Source organism: Penicillium verhagenii (assembly GCF_028828195.1).
Source record: "Penicillium verhagenii strain IBT 33310 chromosome Unknown utg000007l_segment0_segment0, whole genome shotgun sequence".
Lineage (NCBI taxonomy): Eukaryota > Fungi > Ascomycota > Eurotiomycetes > Eurotiales > Aspergillaceae > Penicillium > Penicillium verhagenii.
The window spans coordinates 178163-193065 of record NW_026643171.1 but is presented as its reverse complement, the minus strand read 5'-3'; the positions used below and the strand labels follow the sequence as shown (position 1 = coordinate 193065).

The following is a 14903-nucleotide window of genomic DNA, read 5'->3' as shown; positions in this document are numbered from 1 at the left end:
AATCTATCCTCAACCATTTATTCTGAACTATCACTCTCAATTTGAGACCCATCTTCACTCCCCGGATATTGTGCACTCTTTGAATATTGTTTCATAATATGAATGTCTCAGTAGTCGAGAGGTTAGATACTTCAACACAGTGAATATACTGAATGGAAGGAGCCAGGTAGTCAGCCTGATTCGAAGGTTCAGCATAACATTGAATAAATCGACATTGAAACTTCCAGAAGGATTTTTATTAAAGGGAGCCAGATATAATTTAGTTCATTTAAAAGTTTTGTGAAGACATCAATAAATTCCACCGATATGAGAACCAGGAAGATAGATTGATACAACATTGAACATTTGAATGGACCTATTTCGACTTCTCCAAATAGCATCTAGCATGGGACATCGTACCTGGCCTAGCACATCTTGAGAACTTCCAGATGTCAACTTCAATGTTCGAATTACATTGAAAATACCCATCTCACATACGAGCCTTCTCCACACTCCGTCCATAAATTCGATGTATCCGCTTCTGATTCAGGCTATCCACCTCAGACTTGCAAGCCTGCATGCTCAACGGACCACCAACCTGTTTCAACCAATAAGATTTCCCGCAATCAAATAACCAGTTCCTTGAAGCAATCTGCACCATCTCAGCCAAAAAGCATTGCGGTACATCCCGGTCCTCCGTGAAAATAATCTGGGGAAGCTCTTTTCGAATAGCCGGCGGAGCGTTACTATGCACAATATCCAAGTACCCGTCGAAGGTAAATGATACATACAGTTCTGATCCTATCTGCACTATTCCTGTAGTGCGAGCCGCAGCGTGTAGAAGACATGCATTTGCGACAAAGTCAACGGGTATCTCATCGATGATGTTTGCACCTGTGCTGTACCCTTCTGCCGAGTGCCATATCTGTGTTGCGCCTCGATCTTCCATAAAAAGCTGGAAGAACTTGTTCATCGGCGTGGAGTTTTCCAGACCGTAGAGCGGATATGGGTCTCGGATGGCCTGGCCGAAGATTGTGGGACGAAGTAGCAGAATTGGGAGGAGCGGGAACCGCTGGAGGATGATTCGTTCCATTATATACTTTGCTTGGGCGTAGCTGGATGAGAACCTCGTTGTGTGTGGTGACTTATCTAGCGACAGGACAGATGCGAGCTCTTCCTCGGGATCTTCGTCCGATAGATTATATGGTCGTTCTAGGACTGGACCGTCGGGGAGGAAACTGTTCACGTATGCGGTTGATACCTGGACCAGGAGCTTCAGTCGTCGGAATCGTGAAACTATTCGGGCTAGCTCGAGTGCCGGAAGGCAGTTGTTCTTGAATGCCTCTTGTGGGCTTGCGTCGAGAGTTATCTTTGCTGCCGTGTGAATGACCAAGGTAACGTTGTCTTGTAGCTCCTGTAGTGTGGCTGGGTGAAGGCCAAAATCAGGTGATATGATGTTGCCAAACACGAATTCAACTTTTTTGGAGGCGAGGATGGCCTGGAACTGATTGGGCATGGACTTCTTCCATTTTGCAATTGCTTCTTCGGGCGTTCCACGGATCAAGGCATATATTTTGCGTGTGGGTAGCTGTAGTGCTAGTTTATACAGAAGACATCCTCCCAGAGAACCCGTGCTTCCAGTCAGAAGAACTGTGTGGGATTGAAAAGTCTTTGCGTATCCCTCTCGGAGGATTTGGTCAGCGTGAGAGGATGCTTGAGCAGAAAACGTCGACATGATAGGACTTGCGGTATGGCTCGCTAGGAAGGATGGCCTTGTTGAATGAAGGGTAGAGGATGCTCTCTTTGTTCTTTACCTTCAAGCACATATCTGTCCCGTTAATATATGGTAACAGTCAGGGCAACAGTCAGGTACTCGACCCCTCATCTCGGAGGATTCTGATAGAGTAATATTGTTTTGTACTACGCCGTACTGGCTTTGACTCCGATGTCTTTCAGTCTTATAGCCCCACAAGGCATGATTGACAAAAGGAAGAAAATAAATACAGGGATGAAAGAAGTTATAGAAGCTGCCATGTACATAGACTTGATTATTGATTATACTTCAACCTTGGAAGTTCAGAGACGAGTAGAAGCTTCGGATGGTGGAGCCACATTTGGCATCGCAATTGAAGGGCATTTCATCTTTCCTAAAATGGTTGCTGCAAGCTTGAGGCTTTTGTTTTCTGGGACTTGATGAAAATTGCCTAAAAACCACATGTATGCAGGAACCGCTCAGATATGATAGCAGGATAGGGTGGTTGTACGGGTACTACAGTCGCAGCCCGAGGTATGTTTTTAAGGGTAATAACTTACATGTGAATGGTGTACTATCAAGCTAATGGAATATCCGCCTTTGAAGATATCGGCACTCAAGTGCTAAGGACTCGGTGCAAAGCCAAGCAAGACGATAATCTACCTGCCCAGGTAGTCAAGCTGATCTAGTATTGATAGTATTGATGGCATGTGCATGATCTTGCTAAGTAAGGGCCAATAACCAGTGCTGCAGCGTAGCCAAAGTCAGACACAATCTTTTGCACCACCTACTAGTTACATACAAAATACTACTACTTAACAACATTGGGCGTCTTGCTCTGACCTTCACTTTATTAGAGCGTATCATTAATTAAATTATAGGTCCACGGGTGTCATTAACGACCTTGGAAAGGGCTTCAACTCCGATTCAGATACTGGGCGATATGCCCAACAATTTGTTCGACCCTGAAGATTACCCTGCATTATCCATTCGCCAGAAAGATTGAAATATGCATTCTTGACTGCTGTCCAGATGTGCAAGTCCGATTACTTTACGTTTATATACCTTGATATCAAGCATCATTCAACTTCCCCCGCAGACGATCTTGATAATAACGCAATGGGTATGCGCGCAGCTTACTCGGCATAGCCGGGTATATAGTCGCCGAGAATCCCATCCAAACACGATACAAGGCACGAGTAGAGCCAGTCGATCTCAAACCATAAGCCTCACGCAATTTGGGCGGCAACATCTCGATAGTCACAACGCGTATAAAAGGTTTAATCCGTTGCACCCACTTCGGCATCTCGGTACTCTCCCGAAGTGCTTTCGCAAAGCGTGCCGCTTCACTCGAGACAACCAGTTTCCCAACCTGATCATCCCAGTAAGACCAGAACTTCTGTCGGGTCTCGGGCCAGGTGCCTGGGAATATACCGAGACAGTTCATCAGCATAGTGAACTCGGCGTATCCTTGCTGCGCAGTCTGGTAGTTGACACGGCCGTAGACGCGCTGGTAAAAGTCCGTTGCGGTGGCGTATAATGTCGCGGCCATCCAGAGCTGGAGCGATGGGTAATGTGCGAAGCGGTTGTTACGTCCGCCGCCGAGACCTGGAGCTTCGCCGCGGTGTAACATTTCAAGGAGCGTTTTCCGTTCGGCACGTGTTCCAAAAACTAAGGTTGAGGTATAGCTGATTTGGGCTTGGAGTGCGTCAAGGAGCTCGGTGGCTAGATCGTTGGGGGTTTCGTTGTTGCTTTCCTCTTTGCGGATTTCGGGCATCGCTGCTTGGAAAAGGAGGGCTGCTCCTGAAGCGGCAAATATGATTCCTTCTTGGAGGATCTGGGGCAGGATCTCTAGTTGTTCGAGGGCGTGGAGGCGTCCGGAATCTGTGGTGACATCGAAGTCATGGTTCTGAAAGACCGAATCAGCGCCGGCTTTTTCATCCTCCAAGGATAAAATCGAAGAGCTAGACATTTTTCTCATGGAATAATATAAGAAAGTTGCCTTTGTTTGCTGGTGAAAATGATAAGTGTCATAGAAGCAAGTCAGTACTAGTAGGGAGTACAAGTGGAGTTAAATGAATGGCATTTCCCCGCAAAATATTCTCCAGGAACTATGAACCTAAAAAACGGCATCAAAAACCTTGAAATGCACTAATTGTATCCACATGAAAGTAATATCGGTCGGCTCGGCTCATGTGAACGCCTTGGAAGCAAAGCCGCGGTTTGCAGATCATCGTGACGCGTCCACTAATGCTCTTATCATGCGCTTATGCCCCCCTATGCCTACTTTAGACCAATAGCTTCGACCGCCACTCAGAATACAGTCAGGACTTGGCTCAAAATGACGAATACAGAGATAAAAGAGGATAACATTGAAATCAGGTATTTGTCTTTTCATTAACATTGCTCATGCTAGCTTATTGTTTCCCGCTTCGTACCTGCTGCACGACATGGTTTTCCATCTTCGCAAACCCTTCAACAGCCATGCCATACTGCTCAAATACGCCAGGCTGGTATCCGTCCGCGATTCTTTCAATAAATTCTTCTTCCTTCCACCGCTGACCAATAAGATCTTCAAAGGTTTGACCGGGCTTTTTCTCAATACCCCACACGGCTTTGTATGCTGCACCAAGGGCACAGGCATTGTCACCAATGTCAAGCTTATAAACACCCTCAACGCCACCGAGAATCTCACCTGCGATCTTGGCAATCGCCTTGTTCTTAGACCCACCACCTACGAGATACACTCGTCGCGGTTGGGCCGGAAGTCCGTTCCCAGGACTCTCTGTGAGACCCTTGGAGCGGAGTCGGAGCGAAAGCATCTGGCTCTCTATAATGGCGCGTGCTTCGTCCTGGGGCACTGTCCATCCCTCTGTCGTCTCGGTTATTGTGGCTTTCTTTGGGTCATAGGTGAATCGCCACTGGCCCGAGTGGATGTTCGGGACAATCTCGGGTCGTGGGAAGAAGAGGCCCATCTTCATGGGCTCAGTTGTGATTGATTGTCCAAGTGCCGGTGAAGTCATGGCGAGCTTGTCAAAGATGGCCCAGGGTTCCTCTGAAGTATCCTTTAGACCTTCGTTGATCGCGTCGCGGACATGTTCACGCGCGAGTCCTCCGTTCTTGTAGCAGAGCATGAACATGTATAATCCGGCGGTTGTCGGGTGATTGAAGAAGTGGGTAGCTGGGTCGGGCTTGTAACTCGGAGTGGACATAAGGAAGGTTGTGGAGGTACCCAATGATACCATGGCGTCCGAGGGTCGGAGGGGCAATGCGAGAATGGTGGCTGGGTTGTCTCCGGTTGCTGGGATCACGGTACAGTTGGGACTGAAGCCGTAGCGCTTGACATAGTATTCATGAACGGATCCTAGATGAAGCCCGCCATCCTCAGGCACATCGCCGAGCTTTTTCTTCAGGTCTTCGACTTCGAATTTACCAGCGCAAAGTTGTAGCAAGCGGTCATCGTATGCGCCCTTCTGGATGTTCCACAGGTTCATGCCACACACGTCGGAGATATCGAAGGGGGCAACATGGCCCAAGAAAAGGGAGGCAAGGAAGGATGAAACGAGGGAAATGCGGGCTGTTTTCTGGTAGATTTCAGGGTACTTTCGTGTGAATCGGAGGACCTGGGGACCGGTGAATCTCTAGGTATGATGTCAGTAGATTGTCCACAGCGCCCAAAAAAAAAGCACGTCGGCTTGGAGACGTACGTGGTGTGCCTTGCTTCCAGTAGCTTGCGCAAGCTCCTCTTGACCTCCTAAGATGGCATCAAACTCATCGCACTCTTTCTGGGTGCTTGAGTCCTGCCAATTGGGACTGAATGGGTGCGAGAATGCGGGTTGCAGTTGTTCCTCTAGGGACTTCCCCGCATCTAGGTTCTGAAGCAGCGAGTCCGCCTCCTGACCCCAGTAGACACTCCCATGTTGTTGTCCAGCTCCACTGATGCCTTGAATGCGACTAAAGTCCAATCCTTGTTTGCGCAGGTTCTCCAGCACGGTATCCAGGGCCTGGAGCCATAATGCGACCGGGGCGAAGACTTCATGTTCCGCTTCGTTTACGAGGACTCCCTTCTTGATGGGGAAACCGGTAGAATCGGCGTCGAAATCGAACTTGGCGATGTAAACGACTTTCAGGTCGGAATTGACCACTAGGCCTTTCAATTGTTGGGTTGATAGGTCGAACCCGATGTAGAGGGGAGATTGCGACGCCATGGGGTAAGAAAGTAATATGACCGCAACGTCGCTAGAATAACACAAGGTGCAAGAGGACGAGATTGCCGGATGGATTGTCGGGCTTATATTATTTTGTGATCCGGTGGGGTTGATTGACTCAGGTATGAATTTACCCTGTCGGGCAAAATGCGGCAAGTTGACTACGAGCCCCTGCGGGCCTTGCGGGATCCGGGGGACATGAGTCCGTGATGATGTCAAAGTTCCGCCGAGGTGGATCTTGTTCTACGTTGAAGACACAAACCAGTTCTGTTTCCAAGGTTAATGGCAGGCACTGCAAAGAACCTGTTGAAGGTCGAATTCCAATCTTTGGTGTCAAATGTCTGGGGTTTTCGGTATTGTAGTTAGGAAACTATTCCCGGCTAAATGCGAGCTCTGCTAATATTGAATTTGTAGCTAAACTCGGTTGAATTCAGCCCCACTAATGCTAAATGCTAAATGCTAAATCCGATATTAACCTGACGAGTTCTAGAATCGGTTCTCAGTAGAACTCGATTGGGGAAAGTGGACTCCGTCATATTATTTTAAAACAGTAGCATCCGATATTCTAACACTTGCAACATTAGAATAAGATGAAACATTTCTATCTTATTTACCATGCTGAAAGTCAGTTGCTCTGAATATGTATGAAATCTCGGATCTAGTGGTAGCATCGTTCATTGTGACGTAAATTTGCCTTCAATGTTTGCCATAACAGAGGCAAGAGGCGATGAAAACCTCTTCCTCATAATCGAAATTTCATTGACTATATTATGTAGCTAGAGAACAGAATAATACCATACCGTCCATAGCACCTCACTACTCTCTGCTTAAACTTGGTTTGTCTATAACCGCTGCGCCATGCCGATTGACGAAGGTCGGGATTTGATCGTGGTATCCAACCGTCTTCCCGTATCCGTCAAACGAGTCGATGGGGGATATCAATCATCAATCTCGAGTGGAGGTCTCGTCACGGCCTTGTCGGGTTTGAAATCCACTCAATTTCAGTGGTTTGGGTGGCCAGGCATTGAAGTAAAGGACACGGCGGATAGAGAACAGGTATCGCAGAGCTTAGCGGAACACAATGCCTGTCCCATTTTTTTGGACAGTGATCTTGCAGATGAGCACTACAATGGATTTTCTAGTGAGTTTTCTCCGTTCAACAACAAGTTCCTGGACTGATGTCGCCATTCGACCGGATGCTATGGCCAATTCTTCACTATCAGTCGGGAGTGATATTCGATGATGGTCCTTGGCAGGCCTATAAGCGTGTCAATGAACTCTTTGCCGACAAGATTGCTGATACCGCTGGCACTGGCTGTTTGATTTGGATTCACGATTATCACTTAATGTTGTTGCCTGAATTTTTGCGTTCCAGACTAGAAAAACAGGGCAAAGCTTGCGCGATTGGGTTCTCCTTACACACGCCATTCCCAGCAGGTGATTTCTGGAGAGCTCTGCCTGTACGAAAGCATCTGATCGATGGCTTGCTAGCCAGTGATTTGATTGGTTTCCATACAGATGAGTACAAGCAGAACTTTATCGACACTTGCTCGAATTTACTGTGAGTGCAGTCTTTCCTTCATGACCTGTCGAGGGGGCGGGCACTCATGATGACCAATCTTCTCTTCAGTGGGGCTCGCACGGAAATTCCAAATCAGATTCAATATAAGAATCGGCTGATTTGCATCGGTAAATTTATCGTTGGCATTGACCCACAAAAATTCACTGATACACTGCAAAATCCCGAGGTCATTGATCGGATCAAGACACTTGAGGAGAGGTACAAGGGGCAGGCGGTCATTGTTGGCGTGGACCGGCTAGATCATATCAAGGGCTTGACGCAGAAGCTGAAGGGATTCGATTCCTTTTTGGATGATCACCCAGAGCTGCGGAACAAAGTCGTTCTAATCCAGGTTGCGGTACCTAGTCGTGAAGATGTCAAGGAATACCAGGAACTGGAAACAGAGCTCAGTACACTGGCTGGAAAGATCAATGGAAAACACGGTTTGTGCCATGTGTCCCCGAGTTGGTGTAGCATGGTATGGACCAAGCTGACGGGGAAAAGCAACGCCCGAGGGTACACCATTGCTTTACATGCATCGATCAGTTCCTTTCAACGAACTAGCAGCTCTGTACTCGATTGCCGATGCCTGTCTCCTGACATCAACTCGAGATGGGATGAACCTCGTTTCATTTGAATATGTCGCTTGTCAAGAGAAACGAAACGGTGTTCTCATTTTATCCGAGTTTGCAGGCGCAGCCTCATTTATGCGAGAAGGGAGTATTTGCTTCCACCCAGCCAACACGACCGAGATGTCCGAGGCTATCTTCAAGGCGCTGAACTTGGACCCGGACGAACGCAAATGGAAATCCGAGCAGCTTCGAGATTTCGTTCATAAATATACAAGGTGAGCATCTTGTTTTGTGCCCAAATAGGTCCGCCTGCTTATTTCTTTTTATTTCCCAGTTCACGATGGGGTCAAACTTTCCTTGAAAAGCTGAATGGAAGAGTGGGGGATAGGGCAAAGCGCAATTGCTCATAGTTGAGGCAATTGGTTGTAAATTGTAGCGGAAAACCTGTACTGGTACAACACTCCATGATTCATGAGTGAACAGGTTGGATCCGAGTGCGGTTATGAACAGATCATGAAGCAAGTGATTGGTTGAAAAGGTTTGGTTTTTCTCCACTAGATCAGTGATGTCACCTGACCAACTATATTTGGATCATCCTCTTTTGCCGTCCAAGTAGTCAAGCCAAAGTTGTAGGGATAAGGCGAATGAAAATGGATTAAAATTAACAAGAGGCAAAAAATAAAAATAAAAATATATGTAAAAAATACATGTAAAAATCCTCAATTGTGGGAAAATCTGACTGATCAATTGATGCAATGTTGACCAACATTCGAAGCTGTTTGTTTGTTTGCTAGGGCTTTTTGCCGTGTCAGCCATTGGGCTTTCCCCAACTGCCTCTTATCTTATCGTTCTTCTTTTCCCCCACTGAATTTCCAAACTTCCTCTTTCCCTGACACACCGTCATGGATCAAAAGAAGCTGCTTAATTGGTATTTTGCTTCTGCCTGCTTCAATTCAATATCGAGCGCTAGTTGCTAACTGTGGATTTTTTTTTTCGCAGGTATGACCAACAATCCTCACGGGTCGTAGACCTTGTGGGAGACTTTGTCGGCCGCGAGCTTTTCATCATCGATGGTGATTCGCTTCTGCTCGAGTGCTTCGCCAATCAGAAGCTAGATTTTCACCCCGGCTTCCAGCTACTACATGCGACATATCTTGTGGAGAAATACTTGCAAAAACTTCAACAGCGCAAATGTGTTTTTGAAATCGTGTTCTTTGCCCAAAATGCTCATCTCTGCGTTCCGAGTGGAGTTGATGAGGATGTGCAGAACCGATATCTTCTCGCCCGAGAGGTTATCATTCAACATCTCGATTCAATCTCTCTTCAATCTGGAAACTCCCTCACAGTTCGGAAATTCGAGAATTTCCGGTCTCCACAATTCGAAGAACACTTGACGGTTTCGGGAGCTTACTTGTTCATGTGTCACGATGGAGCTTTTGGAGACTCCGATAAGAAGGGTTCAAAGAACGAAGAGGCTTCTGAGGATGGACAGGATTTGGAGGATGAAAAAGAATCGGAGGTCAAGGACAATTGGTGCTCAGACTCCGAGATCAATAGCGACGACGACGATAATGACGATGACGATGACGATGACGATGATGACGATGAAGACGACGAAACTTTCGATGATGCAGGAAGCGACCAAAGCGAGGCTGACGCTCCTGCAAGTAAACCAACATCTAGAGTGCTACTCAGACAAATGATCTATTGGTTCGTTTCTCATGGGTGCAACATCTCTCTCATCAATAGTCTCGAGTTTCGTGATACAAAGGTATGCTAAACACTCGAACTTGGAACTGATGTCAAATATTGACAAGCAGCAGGTGATGTCCATGGTCGTCGAGGGAACTTCCATCCTGACAGATCAATCTTCTTTATCCGAGACCTTTGGGCTGGGCGCACTTACCCTGGACAGCCAATCGGCGGGAATCTCGGAGACGGACACAATCACTGCTCTGGGAGCTTTAGACCTGGAGGCCGTTAAAACCATTATTGAGAAGGTGATCCACGAGCAACCGTCACTGACTCAACGTCAATGTCTTTTGATCGTTACCCTTGCGACCATTCTGGGGAACGTTACTGCCACCAGCGCTAAAGATACACCGGGAGCCCAGGCCATGATTCTACACCTTATCCTTCTACAAGATACTCGACTCGAAGACCGAGCTGTACGGGCCGCCAATTCAAGTGACCCCAAGTTCTTCGATCTCTTCTTACAGGTGGCCAAGGTTGTACTCCGCTCAAAGGATTGGGAAAAGACCATGAAGACCCACAATATTCAGTGTGATCTTTTGGATCTAGTCGATGGAAGAATGTTCTTTGAGATTTACACTTTGATAGAGAAAGTTGGTATCAATAGCGCCATCTCTCCAGATACCCTTTCACCATTCAACAACATCGTATCCCTGGTTAACCAACTTGGTGGCACAAAGCTTGAACTGGCCACGCTTGGCACAAAGAAACCCATGAAGGAGATTAAAAAGCAAACTGCGCCCCAGGGCGACATGAGAGTCCTCCCATTCAAGAACAAGGTCTTTGATCATCACCTTGAACCTGTCCATATTGAGGTAGACGACTCTATGGACACAGAGGGAGATCTCAAAGCTTCCAAACTTTTCACAGATGGAACTCATTGGCATAGCTCGAAACCCCTTGATCCCAAAAAGGCTGAACCTAAGGAGGTTGCTCGGGCCCACAAAAGAAACCAGTTTTATATGACAGAAATGAAGAAGTATGCCGAGAGCTTGCTGGGATCTGCAGGAATGTCTGAGGTGGATGTTATTATTGCTGGTCCCTCAACTCCTGCAAAGGGAACCCCGGTTTCAAAGGGGAACCCGTCTTCAAAGGGAAATCCTGCAAAGGGAAAATCGACACCATCCCAAGTGAGATCTAACCCAGTTAGAGAACTTGCTGCGGCAGCTATTCAACAAAAAGCTGTTGAGGCAGAACGAAAGCAAAGGGCGAAGTGGGTGTCTAAACTCGAGACTATGGCGAAGGGCCCGCAAGATCCAATGAGCCGGTTCTATATTGCGGATGAATACTTGTCAAGCCTATCGAAAGACAGTCGCATTGTCCTAGAGGCCCAAGTCCTTGTTTACATGCTCGATGCATCGGTTCAGGCTATTACTGGTCATGAAAATACCAAGGGTGGAAAGCACATTACGACAACCCACATCTGGGGAGTGCTGACTCGTCTCATGAAACTCAAACGGGGAATCAGTGCCGACATGGTTGAATATGTCGACCACGTCTGCCAACGTCTCGAACTACCAGCTGTTCGTCTCCAAGCCCAGACCAGCCAAACGTTATGCTTCAAGCCTTCAGTCATACGCCAGCAGCCTAATGGTGCCATTGGAATGTCTGGAATAGATTTCCAGCTTATGCATGGCGGTCCGTTCATGGAACGTAGCATAGGTTCATTGCCAGACCCCCGAACGCCCACTTTTGATCCTGATCGATGGCAAAGAGACGTTCTCGATCAGATTGATGCAAAGAAGAGTGCTTTTATTGTAGCTCCCACAAGTTCCGGTAAAACCTTTATCTCGTGAGTTTCCTTCTCTTTCTCTTATTCTTTGAAAGGCGTATACTAAACAACGACAGTTTCTATGCAATGAGGCAGATCCTCAAGGAAGACAATGAGGGAATTCTCGTTTATGTCGCGCCGACCAAAGCTCTCGTCAATCAAATTGCTGCTGAAGTACAGGCTCGCTTTGCGAAATCCTATCCTGCAAAGACTACTGGAAAGTCAATTTGGGCCATTCATACCAGAGACCATCGCATCAACAATCCCATGGGGTGTCAAATCCTCATCACTGTCCCCCACATTCTCCAAATCATGCTGCTCTCTCCATCAAATGCCAAGGCATGGACCCCTAGACTGAGACGCATCATCTTTGACGAGATCCACTGTATCGGCCAAGCCGAGGATGGTGTCATCTGGGAACAATTGCTTCTTTTGGCCCCTTGTCCTATCATCGCATTGTCGGCAACTGTTGGTAATCCGGAAGAGTTCTACAAGTGGCTCAACCATGCGCAGGGGACAAATGGGCATGATTTGAAGATGATTCAGCACAAGTACAGATATTCCGATCTCAGGAATTATCGTTACTGTCCTCCTCAAAGCTTTGTATTCAAGGGATTCCCTAATGTTGGTGGCTTGGATCAATTGGGACTTGACGAGGCTGATGATATGGAGTTTATGCATCCTGTTCTCAGCTTGCTGGATCGGTCAAGAGGCATCCCGAATGACTTTAGTCTTGAACCACGGGACTGTTTGACCTTATGGAAAGCAATGAACAATGCGCAGACAAAAGACTTCCCAGTCGATCCCCGTCTCAATCCGTCCTCTGTCTTCTCGGATGCCATTATTGGCAAGAAAGATGTTATCGAATGGCAGAAACCGTTGATTGAGCTCGTCAACACTTGGATGAAAAACAGAAACTCTCCATTCGAAGCTGTCCTCTCTGAGCTGCATCGGCAGAGTGCCGGTTCTAAAGCCAAGGCTGATGGTGAAGATACTCCGTCGAGCTCAACTCAACTATCTGTATCGCAGGAAAACCCCCTCCTATCCACGACCCTTCCATTGATCTGCTCGCTTCAGGCTCAACGTGCACTCCCGGCATTGTTCTTCAATTACGATCGCCACAAGTGTGAAGAAATATGCGAGCACCTTCTGAACCAGTTGAAGGAGGCAGAAGAAAAATGGAAAGCAGAAAGCCCAGCTTGGAAGGCCAAGGTTGAGAAGTGGACTGAATGGAAGAAGGCCAGCGAAGACGCGAAGAAGAAGACCGCCAAACCTCCCAAGAAGAGCAAATCTGCGGATAAAGACGATCCAACATCTCGTGCCGATGAGATGAGAGATTCAGCATCTAGCGAAGGCAGCATGTTGGAGTTCTTCGACCCTGAAAGACCCGTGGAGAAATTCAGCTTGGCCAATCCCAAAAAGCTGTTACGTTCGGAGTTTATGGAGTACGCTGACGAACTTCAATGGCGTGAAATTCCACAATGGCTGATTGATGCCCTCGAGCGAGGAATCGGTGTGCATCATGCTGGTATGAACCGAAAGTACCGACAAATCTGTGAGATCCTCTTCCGCAAAGGGTTCTTGCAGGTGGTTATCGCAACTGGCACTCTAGCATTGGGTATCAACATGCCTTGCAAAACTGTGGTTTTTTCGGGAGATTCTATCTTCCTCACGTCACTCAACTTCCGCCAGGCCAGTGGACGAGCAGGTCGTCGTGGCTTTGATCTTCTGGGTAATGTTGTTTTCCAACACGTCCCCGAGGCCAAGATCCATCGTCTGGTCAGCTCAAAGTTGCCCGATCTCAATGGCCACTTCCCTGTCACGGCCAGTCTGATTCTGCGGTTGTTCATTTTGTTGGATGGCTCTAAGCAGGCGCCCTCGGCGGTGAAATCTATCAACTCGCTCCTGTCGAGTCCGCGAATTTGCCTCGGTGGTGCAGAGATGAAGAGTACTGTGCTTCACTACCTCCGGTTCTCGATTGAATACCTTCGACGGAACCACCTTCTTAGTATCACAGGATCCCCACTGAACTTTGCAGGCTGTGTCTCCCATCTGTATTACACGGAGAACTCTAGCTTTGCTTTCCATGCCCTCCTTAGCTCCGGATACTTCCATCGTGCGTGCAAGGACATTCACTCGAAGCCTCAAAAGACCATCCGAAAACTTATGCTTGTCATGTGTTACATCTTCAAACGGTACCCTCTACGCCAGTCCACATTGGAGTCATACCGAGCTCCAAATAAAAAGACATCATCTATTGTGATACTTCCAGATCTGCCAAAGGAAGCAGCTAAGGTACTGCGGGCTCACAACCATCAAGTCCTGGATACCTACACTGGTTACGTTTCCACCTTTATTGATCAGCATGTCACCACACGTGATCGTCATCTGCCATTCAGTAATTTCAAGTGTGGTGGAGACAAATCTGCTGCCGAGCTTGGCGTGATGGACACAGAGTCCATCAACTCTGCCCCGAAAATCACATCTCCATTCTATGCCCTCTCTGGGCAGGGTGACTCATGGGGCACGGTTGCTGACTTGTGCGAAACAGTCGGCAATGGCGTGTGGCTTGAAGAATCAGCCATTCCATACGTACCTGGCCCCTCCAAAACTCACCCACTGAACGCATACCTTTATGACTTTTTCAGACATGGAAATGTTCACGAGCTGGAAAAGGGCAATGGAGTCCGTCGAAGTGATGTTTGGTTTGAACTGAACGACTTTTCTATGATCCTAGCAACCCTCACCACCAGCCTAAACAACATCCTGAACCCATCAGGAGCAGATATGGACATGCTCAATGTCGCCGGTGGTGGTGATATCCATGAGGTTCAGACCGAAGATAACATTGCTGAGGATGAGGGTCAGTCTGCTCAAAAGGAGGCTGCAAAGAGACACGCGGAAAGACTTCACCCCAAGCCGGCGGCACCACTGGCCTCGGTCAAAAAGAGCCGAGCATCATCCGCTGATACGTTCGACAACTGGGAAGACGAGATGGACGATCACGAAGAAAAGGCTGCGGTGCAAGCTGAGAAACAGGCTGCGGCGAAGAACAAGCCTAAAGCGGTACACAAGGCGGGACTCAAGGATGACAAGAAGTCCTTGCTTTTGGTTCTCCATGCATTCAATTGCCTCCGGACTGAGTTTGACACAAAGTTCAAGAAGATGTGGGCTTAAGTTTCAACTTGCATGGATTGGGAATTAAAGGGAATAGAGAAAAAGAAAACACCAAAGACTCAGAACGCCATCGCCTGTACAGAATGGACAGACAGAATACTCAGGTGGAGAATGCATTACATAAAGTTTC

The 14903-nt window shown here is 47.6% G+C and overlaps 5 protein-coding genes across 5 annotated transcripts; 2 read left to right on the top strand and 3 right to left on the bottom strand.

The window, feature by feature from the left end:
• Nucleotides 1-469: 469 nt before the first annotated feature.
• On the bottom strand, nucleotides 470-1714 carry N7466_006757 (uncharacterized protein; the record flags this gene model as incomplete). Its single annotated transcript, XM_057166146.1, has 1 exon — nucleotides 470-1714. One exon carries the CDS (start codon nucleotides 1712-1714, stop codon nucleotides 470-472), a length of 1245 nt encoding a protein of 414 aa, XP_057019187.1.
• Nucleotides 1715-2804: 1090 nt separating this feature from the next.
• N7466_006756 (oxygenase MpaB family protein) lies at nucleotides 2805-3704 on the bottom strand (the record flags this gene model as incomplete). The annotated part of the gene is made up of 1 exon (XM_057166145.1): nucleotides 2805-3704. One exon carries the CDS (start codon nucleotides 3702-3704, stop codon nucleotides 2805-2807), a length of 900 nt encoding a protein of 299 aa, XP_057019186.1.
• A 445-nt stretch (nucleotides 3705-4149) lies between these two features.
• On the bottom strand, nucleotides 4150-5940 carry N7466_006755 (xylulokinase; the record flags this gene model as incomplete). The annotated part of the gene is made up of 2 exons (XM_057166144.1): nucleotides 4150-5373; nucleotides 5440-5940. The coding sequence occupies 2 exons, from the start codon at nucleotides 5938-5940 to the stop codon at nucleotides 4150-4152; spliced, it is 1725 nt and encodes a 574-aa protein (XP_057019185.1).
• Nucleotides 5941-6798: 858 nt separating this feature from the next.
• Nucleotides 6799-8483, top strand: N7466_006754 (trehalose-6-phosphate synthase; the record flags this gene model as incomplete). The annotated part of the gene is made up of 5 exons (XM_057166143.1): nucleotides 6799-7081; nucleotides 7171-7501; nucleotides 7571-7944; nucleotides 8006-8348; nucleotides 8408-8483. The coding sequence occupies 5 exons, from the start codon at nucleotides 6799-6801 to the stop codon at nucleotides 8481-8483; spliced, it is 1407 nt and encodes a 468-aa protein (XP_057019184.1).
• A 492-nt stretch (nucleotides 8484-8975) lies between these two features.
• Nucleotides 8976-14773, top strand: N7466_006753 (putative DEAD/DEAH box helicase; the record flags this gene model as incomplete). The annotated part of the gene is made up of 4 exons (XM_057166142.1): nucleotides 8976-9001; nucleotides 9073-9844; nucleotides 9897-11617; nucleotides 11674-14773. The coding sequence occupies 4 exons, from the start codon at nucleotides 8976-8978 to the stop codon at nucleotides 14771-14773; spliced, it is 5619 nt and encodes a 1872-aa protein (XP_057019183.1).
• Nucleotides 14774-14903: the final 130 nt, after the last annotated feature.